The sequence below is a fragment of the Podarcis raffonei genome, chromosome 10 (assembly GCF_027172205.1).
Source record: "Podarcis raffonei isolate rPodRaf1 chromosome 10, rPodRaf1.pri, whole genome shotgun sequence".
In the NCBI taxonomy this organism is placed as follows: domain Eukaryota; kingdom Metazoa; phylum Chordata; class Lepidosauria; order Squamata; family Lacertidae; genus Podarcis; species Podarcis raffonei.
The window spans coordinates 4,485,592-4,495,944 of NC_070611.1; the positions used below are offsets into that span (position 1 = coordinate 4,485,592).

At 39.7% G+C, this 10,353-nt stretch overlaps 1 protein-coding gene across 5 annotated transcripts in view; it reads left to right on the plus strand.

The window, feature by feature from the left end:
* CACNA2D1 (calcium voltage-gated channel auxiliary subunit alpha2delta 1) overlaps positions 1 to 5,493 on the plus strand; it is a 365,199-nt gene extending 359,706 nt beyond the window's left edge. For all 5 annotated transcript variants that reach the window (XM_053407355.1, XM_053407356.1, XM_053407358.1 and 2 more), the window contains one exon: positions 3,863 to 5,493. In XM_053407355.1, coding sequence (XP_053263330.1) covers positions 3,863 to 3,899 — 37 coding nt within the window. In that variant the 3' untranslated portion in view covers positions 3,900 to 5,493. The remainder of the gene's footprint in view (positions 1 to 3,862) is intronic.
* Positions 5,494 to 10,353: the final 4,860 nt, after the last annotated feature.

A 10,353-nucleotide genomic window follows, 5' to 3' on the forward strand; every position in this document is an offset into this window, starting at 1 on the left:
AATTACATATCATTTTTAGTGAAAGGGAGCTTTCAAAATTCTTTTAATAAATTCACTTGCTATCTAGAAAAACTTTAACAAATAAATTGGCAAAGATCTTAAGACTTTTGAATGATAATATTTATGGTAGATATTATTTTTTAAAATATACACATATAAAATGGAACAAGAAAAATAGCATTACTCACATAGGCATGTTTCCAAAGGTGTTTGCATCAGGCAGGATCCTGCTGCCACATCCCATACTGTTTTAAAAAGTTCTACAGTCCTAAGGAGAGCAGCTTTTGCAGGGAAGACATGGGGGAACTGCAGTGGGTGGGCATGATCATCAAAAAGGAAAGTGTGCATGAAAGAAAGTGTGTTCTGCTCAGGCAGAAATACATTTAGAGGCATGTCATAATAGTTAATGCTGAGTTAAAGCAGCAGCAGCAGCAGCAGCAACAAAAGATTTCATTTATTCAAATTATTTTAAATCAGCTGTAAAGTGCCTTGCTGTGTGTTCTTTTCATGCACAACTCCATCCCAAAAAATTATAAAAGGAGACCAAGTTTCAGAAAAACAACTGGATGAGCATAGCTTCCCATCCCACAATCATCTGGAACATGTTAACGTATTCATTAAAGCAGTCTGCAACACTTTTCTCAACCACTCAAGCCATTTTTCCAAAATTTTGCCAGTAAAGATTCTGGCTGTCAACTAACAGAGTAAGTTTTAGTTCACTGAACAAGCTTACTAATGGGTTATACTGGATTTTATAAAAATGTATATTCTTAATCACTCCTGAGATATTTTGCCAATATATTTTCAGCCTCCTATGTCTCCACCATGTGTGAAGATAGGTGGCATCCACTCAACGATATCTTCCACAATTCCCAGACAGCATACATTTTTGTTAATTTGGGAGGTTTAAGTTTTCTAGAAGTCTTCTCTCAAAAATATGTGTAAAGAATTGCTATGATGAAACTTGCATATAAAATTCCAATGTTCTTCTAACTTGAGCATCTCCAGAACTCTTTCTCATTACCTGATTATGTATTGCTTCATTTTATTATCAGTAGAATCCATACATTTAGATAACAGGCTCCTATAAAATTTCATATTCATCACCAAATGTTCAAACTCAGTTAACAGCTTGGTAGTATAATCTTAGTAAATAAATTTCTGTGTTTAAGGTACTAAAGGAGGAGGAGGGTTTTTTTTATCAGTTGAGGAAAGACCAATTGGTCTTTGTTTAGTTTCATGAAAGAAGCTCTGCTACAGCATGACACAACACAGACACAAAGAGTGGGAGAGGGAGCCAAACTAAACAACCCTAAAAGTTCAGTATATCATCTGATCTTATTCCAGATAGGGTAGTGTGCCAAATAAAATGCAACATTTTCCTGATGGCTTTATTAACTGGTACCTGCATTATTGTGGGACGTGGGTGGCACTGTGGTCTAAATCACTGAGCCTCTGGGCCTGCCAATCGGAAGGTTGGCGGTTCGAATCCCCTTGAGCTCCCGTTGCTCAGTCCCTGCTCCTGCCAACCTAGCAGTTCGAAAGCACGTCAAAGTGCAAGTAGATAAATAGGTACCACTCCAGCGGGAGGGTAAACGGCGTTTCCGTGCGCTGCTCTGGTTCGCCAGAAGCGGCTTAGTCATGCTGACCACATGACCTGGAAAAACTTTCTGTGGAGAAATGTCAGCTCCCTCAGCCAGTAAAGCGAGATGAGTGCAGCAACCCCAGAGCTAATTTACTTAATTGTCAGGGGTCTTTTACATTACCTGCATTATTGAAATAAAGTAAATACCCAAGTATTTGGATTTGTAAAGTGGGGGGGAGCAAACATATGGATGTTGTCCCAGTGGCTTAAATGGCAGCTTCAATCTTCCGGTGTTAAAGGCAGAACCCAAAGACTTGAGACTCAGGTCCAGTGTCAAATACTTCATCTCCATCACTCAGCTGCTCTGAAACCCTGGCCCAAGCAAGGTTGGAATTCCAGGCTTGGAATGGCCAAAAGCAGAACTATTGGCATTCTGGAAAGTGGCTTGGATCCAAAGGATCCTAAGCTGTCCTGGTCTCCTGAGGGGAAATGTAGACGTGCTTCTGAAGATAAAATATCCAGGGCTCCTGGAATATGGTCTAGTTTTAGTAAAAGGGTTGTCAACCTTTCTGGGCCAGTGGGTACATTTGGAATTCTGAGAAAGTACTGTGGGTGCCAGGCAAAAGGTGACTGCTGTGGGGGTAGGGCATGGCATGACACAAAATGGCTGTTAACTTCTAAAAGAGGAGAAAGTGAAAGCACCACAAAATGGAGCAGGCACCCCCCTCCATCCGTGGGGAGAACAGACGTACATCAACCGCCACCAAAAGCAGAGAGAGAGAGAGAGAGAGAGAGAGAGAGAGAGAGAGACTTACAAACTAGGAAAAGTAAACAATCTTTTAAATCAACTAACCTATCCAATGATAATTAACAGGTCTATCATGACCTCTGCATTGATTATAAGCTATTACAATTTTGGACAATTCTGCCCAATTATCTTGTAATTTTGTCTGTGTTCTGTAAAAAAAAGGAGGGGGAGAAAAAGATACAATATGTTGGTTTTTATTAACCTAAGCATTTCCCATTCTGTAAAGAGCCAACCACAATTCTTTCTGCAACCAAACGATTGCTGCTAATAATTTAACTAACCTATAAAACAGCACTCCCAAGTTCAATTTATGCCTTTTAGGTAGACTTAGACAAATATATTTGAGTCCCATTGGATGACTGGGAAAAGAAGCTGTTTTTCTTGGTACCATTACTGGTTGGTTTGAGTTGGACCAATGCAGGCTAGGGAAGCCCAATGGCAGGTTCAGATGAATCAATCAAAACCTTTGAGGCTTGTGCAAGTTGTCAACTAAATTGAATAAAACCAGAAAGCTCTGAAAAGGGAGTTGTGCACCCAGTTATTGAGTCCTTTTCATTATCATGTGACCAGGGACACGATAAATCCCAATATGATGTGAGGTTAGCGGTCGCCCTTAATTCAACATTAAAGCACTTACTTTGAAGACATTACATCACAGGTTTAATCCTTGACATTGCCTATTGAAAAGTATGGAAGGAGCATCTACCTGAATGTCAAAGAGTCACCACCAGCAAGACAACACTGGAACAAATAGGCCAGTGGTCTGATGGTGTAAGCCAGAGTCATATGATGTTATTGCTTCCAAACCAGCTATGACTGAATTCAATATGTGTTTACAAACTGACAAATGGCAACAGTAACAACTAAACTGCACTTGTTATTTTTAAGAACACAAGAACACAAGTTCTTTATTAATTGAATGTACATGCATACTGTACATGTGGTAAGCTACAAGAATGACCCTGTGAAAGTGTTTTGCTGTGGTAAGGTGTGTAATGTGATTGTGTTCTATTAGCATTTCCATGCAGATTAAAATATGTATGTGTTGACTTCTGTCAGTTGCAAGTTGGGGGGGGGGGAGTGTGACAAAAATCACTCTTCAAAGTAAGTCAAAGACCCTTTTCATATAACTGCAAGTTGAATGGTGACAAACAGCTGCATTTTGGCACCTTGAATGGTGACAAAACTGAGTTTAGGCAGTCACCACCAATACCAGAGGCTGGGCCCATGTGTCAGAGCACTTTGGCACATTTTCATGATCTGACTTTACCCTTCCTAGGGTAAAGAGCTGCTCATTTTGGATACAAATACTTTAGTGAACCTGTTAAAAATTTGGTCCCCATGTGGGTCACCTCTGTGAGGATGAAACACATGAGTCATCCCCCATGGTGAGAGAGCTATTGGAACTGGCTAGTAATTTCAGCTAATCCTGACAAATCTCTTTATTTCTTTTTCTTTTTTGCCTACAGGAGGATGCATCAGACTGCGGTGGGGTCTCTGGATTGAGCCCATCACTATGGTCTATGGTAGGAATTCAGCTTATCCTGCTCTGGCTGTTATCTGGCAGCAGACACTGCCAGTTATGACCCTGTTAAAACCAAAACCTGCGTAATAAATCAAGATCCTGCCAAAATGTTAGCCCACCATTTCATTTGGAAAAGGAGGGTCCGTGTGCTCAGACCGCCGATCAATGGCAATGCCCATTACTTGATATATTCTTTGGGAAAGACTCTGAAGGCACCCATCGTGACTGCATGTTGGCGTGTCAGATCTGTAAACGTGTGTGAATGCTGCATCATCTAGGCCATTGGAACTGAATTCTCTATGTGCTTTATTGAAGAATTGCGGTTTCTGTGCTTTTGAAGACTTTTCTGTAAAAAGGGCTCCCCTTTAAAAGGTGATGACATGGTTTCGGTTTATTTGACCTGAGTTTTCAATTGGTTGCACTCTTTTTTCTTTAACATGAATGCTTTGTAAGGGGGAGAAGGAAACCCGGCCATTTCCTTAGCACTCTTATTTAGTGTACTGATGTTTTAATGTCTGCTTTCAATATCACTTGTGTCCAGAATGCAAAATAGACTTTGATCCAGAGTTGTTTCAGACTGGCTAGACCTCTACAGAGATTCAACATGACTTAAAATGCCTTATGACAAATGATTCCCCCCAGCCAAAATTAGTCTAAAAGGGTGGCCAGGTTGAGTAGGTTCATGAAATGAATGCAATTTTTTAAAAGGCAAAAATGAAACAACATAATGTCTAAGTAGAAGGGTTATTGAGAATGTCATCCTTCGGCAGAAAATGTGGTTTTCATCCCAAATTTGGTGTCCATTTCCTCATTGCACAGTTGTTGATGTCCACATCAAGGTTCCTGTTCCCAGAACAATGACTTACTGCTAGCCAAGTCCTCCAAAATGTTCAGACACAAAGTTTGTGAATAAAAATGTCTTCTTCGTGAATATTGAACGTTGGTTTCCAAGGGTATTTTGCATGATGTTGAAGCTGCTACTTTTGCTGTTTCTTTCAGTTTGGTTTTTTTCCTTTATTCTTTTGATGGTAGACTATAGGTTTTGGGATTTTTTGTTTTTGTTTTTTTGAAAAGGTAACTGAGTGGTTCTTTTGTTGTGTGAGAAACCAAATATTGCAATGTGATGCAATTTGATCTTAAGTTATATATTGTTAAACAGATATCTGAATATACTGTGCAATGTAAAAGTGGAAAGGGGGTATGGTACGTTTATCTGTCTGCACAAATAAGGAAAAAATGGGTTTTATGCAGGTGAAAACACCTAAAATTCTATCTAGAGGTGTTTTAAATAAATGAAATCAAATTACAGGCATTTAGTTTTGAAGAGCATGTATGCTCAGATTTGTATCTGGTAGATTCTTGTTTGTTTCCATTGCAGTTAGTATCTACCTATTAGTACCTATAAAGCATTCACCTTTTTATTATTTTACAGCTAAAATGTGCTGAATTCAACTAAAACTGTGCTGAATTTTACTAAAACAGTAGCAAAACCTGAACAAATGGGGAGCCTTGAATCTGTATGTATGTTCAATGATACTTGATTGTCAATAATAAAAAATACTGTTTTTATACAAACCTGGTGATGAATCGGATAGGTGAAGGAAAATAACAGTAAAGAATACTGTAGATGCAGGATAAAATATGTTCTCACCCTCATATATTTCAGAACTAACCAGTATTGCAAGACAGCTAAACCAATGAATGTTTAACTTTACTGATATTGTAGAAATCTGCTAACAGCTGCAGTGTGCTATTTACTTTGTATAAGAAACCCCACTTTTTTATTTTAAAAAATGTAATATAATAGTGCTGTTAAATGACTCTCATCTAATGTTGAGTCCAAACTTCTATGAAAATTATTGGGAATGCATTCATATGCAATGACAGTTTTTTTAAAACAACAACACCCAATTCATATTTATATATGGATTTAAAGTTTCTGGTTTTAGTCTTGTCCAACATTGAATTATTTTCTTCTTAAGTACCCTTGCTTCTAGCTTTACTATGAAAATCAGAGATTATAGAAGAGCAACATCATGAGCACAGTTCTTTAACAGCTTGTTTGTAAAGTCATGTGGTTGTAAATAAAAGAACAGTTTCAATGGATTTGTAGGAAGCAGTTGTGTAATCCCAAGGAAACATGAAAATGGTGGAAAGGAAATAACTCAGGAGAGTCTCATTCTGCTGCACTTTTGTTGCCTTTACCCAATTATCATCAGAGCCAGAATGATTAGCTTATCTCAACTAATATTCTCTTTATGAAGAAGACACTCACGAGGCAGGAAAGTTTGTTTGGCAAGTATTCATTTGCATATTAGTTTCAAACAAACAAACAAACACACACACACACCCCAACAGGTGGCAGTTAAGTATTGTGTTTTCATTATTATTTTTCTGAAATGTATTAGGAGTAAAATTGCAACGTTGTTGGAGTAAATTCGACCTCATCTTGCTAGGAGCTGATTGTGCCTTGGATGGTTAGACTACTGGGAAGAGCTGCATCTTATGAATTCCTCTGCTGGATCAGGCCATTTGCCCACCTGCTTCGGCATTCCGCCTAACAGTGGCCGCGCACAGCTGTTTAAGAGAACTTGACCAGAGCAATTCCCAAGATTTTAGTAGTGAAAATCATCTCAGCCCAGCATCGGAAAGTCCCCTAAAAGGGCTCACAAAGAAATCCCCTATTTAGGTACAATCTCTTAGGGTGCTGAGACAATTGGCTGGGATAACATCAGCATGAAGAAGCTCATGAATTTAAAAATGGTGCAGAACGAGCCACCAACTGGCCAGCAGACAGCTGTCAAAAAAAGGCAAAAGAGAGAGTGGCCTTGAAAAGAGAGAGAGAGGATTTAGTGCATTTCATAACATCCCACAAGCACTATGTTGACACAAACAAGGGTTTGCATATGAACATTAGATGCAGCCCTAGTGAATATAGAGGGCCATTTATCAAGTGGTAAGTTATAGCATGACCCTAAGCACTGGTAAGACAATTGGTAAATGTAATTGTGTTAAGTATAGGGAAGAATTTTAGCAAAGGTTGTGTTTACACTGGCAGTTTATTCTGGCATTCAGTGTTCACTCACTTTTTATGGTAGAGCCAGATGTTCACTATCAGCCCCTTGCATTCTGGTATTTCTGTATTATCCTCCCACCTTTTTTCAGTCCTGCTTTAGGGCAAACATTTCAATTACTTCAAGCATACGTGCAACGTCAGCTGCTAGTGTGAACCAACAAAACACTACGGAGGTTTTTCAGGGCTACTGTGACTTTCATTAGAAGCCACAACATCCTGCTGGTATTGCCTCTGTTTCCTATTCAGTAAAACTGGGACATTCATTGTTCCTTAATTAATCACCTCGTGTTCCCTGCAAGGGGGACAGATTAATCAGTGGCTTTCTCTCATTATTCTTATCTTTTTAAAATACACAGTAAAGAAGAAAATAAATGAAAGAAACTACTTGTAAACTTGCTGAACTAATTGAAGAGAAATCCATCAGTAATGCCATGACTGCACTGAACAGGAATCAAGTAGAGGCAGAAGCTTCTAACTAACGCTGCAGGGGACTTCTGCTGAGAGAGATCTTAGTCATGGAAATGGGTCTTGGAGGATAATCTAGTGATGGCATTTCTAGCGGAAAAGGAAGGTTTCAGTGACTGTGGAAGCAACCAACAGTTTTTAACTGATCAGAAACCTGTTGGAAATTCTCTTTACTGTTTGTTAAGATGATCCCGGCAACTGGCTTGCTTGCACAGTGCTTAAATGTAATTTGCTTCATACTTGGTGGAGAATAGGAGAATCCTGACAAACATTTCTGAGAAATTAGAATAGAAGAACTGATAGTTACACAAACAGGAGCAAGCACCTTCTTACTGTCAAACACATTCATATGTGTACACAGTCCAGGAAAGAGCTAGTTCTTGATTTGTATTAAAACAATGTTTAAAAGAATGTCCACTATGTCTTAGAGCAGGGGTCAGCAAACTTTTTCAGCAGGGGGCCAGTCCACTGTCCCTCAGACCTTGGGGGTGCCTGGACTATATTTTGGAAAAAATAATAATGAATGAATTCCTATGCCCCACAAATAACCCAGATATGCATTTTAAATAAAAAGGATACATTCTACTCATGTAAAAACACCAGGCAGGTCCCACAAATAACCCAGAGATGCATTTTAAATAAAAGGACACATTCTACTCATGTAAAAACACAATGATTCCTGGACCTTCCACGGGCCGGATTGAGAAGGCGATTGGGCCGGATGTGGCCCCCGGGCCTTAGTTTGCCTACCCATGTCTTAGACTTAGAGGCCCATCAATGACCTTCTGTTAGTGAAGCCCCTCTAGCCTATCCAAGCTTTTCTCCCTAGCAGTCTTGTGTGGCTCTCTTGTGACAATGCAGCCAAGGGCCAGTCAGCCCAGCTGGAAAGGGGGCAGCAGCTCAGCTGTCTGGGTGAGGCCTGTTTCCTTTGTCACCTATTGAAACACTCCTGGCAAACTAACACGTAGTTTGACATCAGTGAAAAGAAGCAAAGCTTTCACTTTGGCCCTACGTATTATTCATAACGTTCAGTTGCTGGATTTTGCCTGGTGGTTTGCAGAATTTTTTTTTTTTTTTTTGCTGATAGTATGCAAATAGTATCCAGTTGTTTAATGTTTAAACAATGCAGTGTGTGTGTGTGTGTGTGTGTGTGTGTGTGTGTGTGACACACATACATATTAAGGGGGGAACTTACCATGACATTGTAAATGTCTCTCAAAGTATGAATAGTGGAAGGACAGGTCTTAGAAATAATTTATGTGCTAAAAGGGAGTAACTTGCAAATCGTCCTTGCAGCCTCTCCTCCAAGACTTGGCTATTGCACGCTGGTCCTGCTCTGGGGCTTCTCATAGGCATCTGTTTGGCCACTGTGAGACTAGGATGCTGGACTAGATGGGCCTGATCCAGCCAGCTCTTCTTATGTTCTTAACAATCCCTTTTCATAGTAATTGGCTTGGGAAGCACAGGTGATAAAAATATATATTGTAAAAGCGAAAAATGAAAAAGTTTATATATGTTTGAAAATGTTTAGCTGCACCAAGGGATATGGAGAAGCTCTTTGAACTGTTTTCATTTCTGCAGTAACCATGAAGCCCCGCTGCATTAACCAACAACAAATGAGTCCAGGCATTCTAGTTTTGCCCTTTTTAAAAAAAGGAAAAGCGAGAACAGCTCGCAGATTGAATGGTTTAGCTGCTACCCCCCTGTACTCCCATTAGAACAACCAGCATTACTGCCAAAACACTGAGTGTGGTCCATATTTGTACCAGGTTTTCAACATGACATATACTTCATGGGTTTGACTGAGGAATATTTTTTTTTAAGGTCTTGTACCTTTAAAGACTTTAGTATGATCTCTTTATGTGTTTCTAATGCGTGAGGCTTTATTGCTTAAACTTGACAAGGAAAACAGTGTTGCTGCCATTTGTAAGTTTTCGTATACTATTCCTTTTACTGACTTTAAGCACTGGCCTTACTGCATTCAAATAGGCAGTATCCCGTTTTTAAGTGACCTTTGCAACCCAAGTGTTACTTGCTGTTTTAAACTTTGCAGTATCTTTGAAAGGACATGGAGATCTCTCATTCCATTCTGCATTGAAGCTTAGAAAAAGTAGGCTCAGCTTGAATGTTTCCAGAAGTCTGCTTTTCTGCTTTTACATGTTACTTACACTTTAAAGGGGTGTGGAGATGCACTGCTGGCCTCACCCCAACATTGTGAGCATGATTAGCCACATGCCTGACATCCCTGTGTCTGCAGTAGGGAAACCTATACATGTAGCTCTCTGCACTCGAACTCTGATTGTACAGAGGTCTACTTGCATCAGATTCCCCACTGAAGTTGTCCACACTCAACCTGTGGGTCAGGCTAGTCAATGTGCACTAGGTCTGAGGCAGTGCCTGCATCTGGGTCCTGAGCCCACCTTTCACATAAATCACACGTGAATGCATCTGTTTTGGTGTTATTGCTGCTTCTCTGTGCTCAACTCCCATGTTGTGTCAGTACTTCCCACACTGGTGGGATTGCAAAACTGGTGTTTGGAAGTACCATTGTAATCCAGGCAATTCATCTGATCTGGAACTTCAGACATTAGTGGTGCAATGTGGAAGGTGACCACAGAGTAGTGACAAACATGTAGGAAAGGAAATGTTTTAACTGAGCCATCTTGCAATGTCCAACCAAACTAGCACATCCAAAGAGTGATAACACCATTGCTCAGAGTCCTCTGTTGTATTTGAAATATCTCCACACACACACATGAGGCAACTGAATCACATGCTTAATATAAAGTTTACTGTGATCTCCAGACCTGTAACACTGGCCAAGGTTCTGGGTTGCTAGTTTGTTTTGTTTTCTTTCATACCACAATGTTAATATTGTTAATATCAGCTGTAGA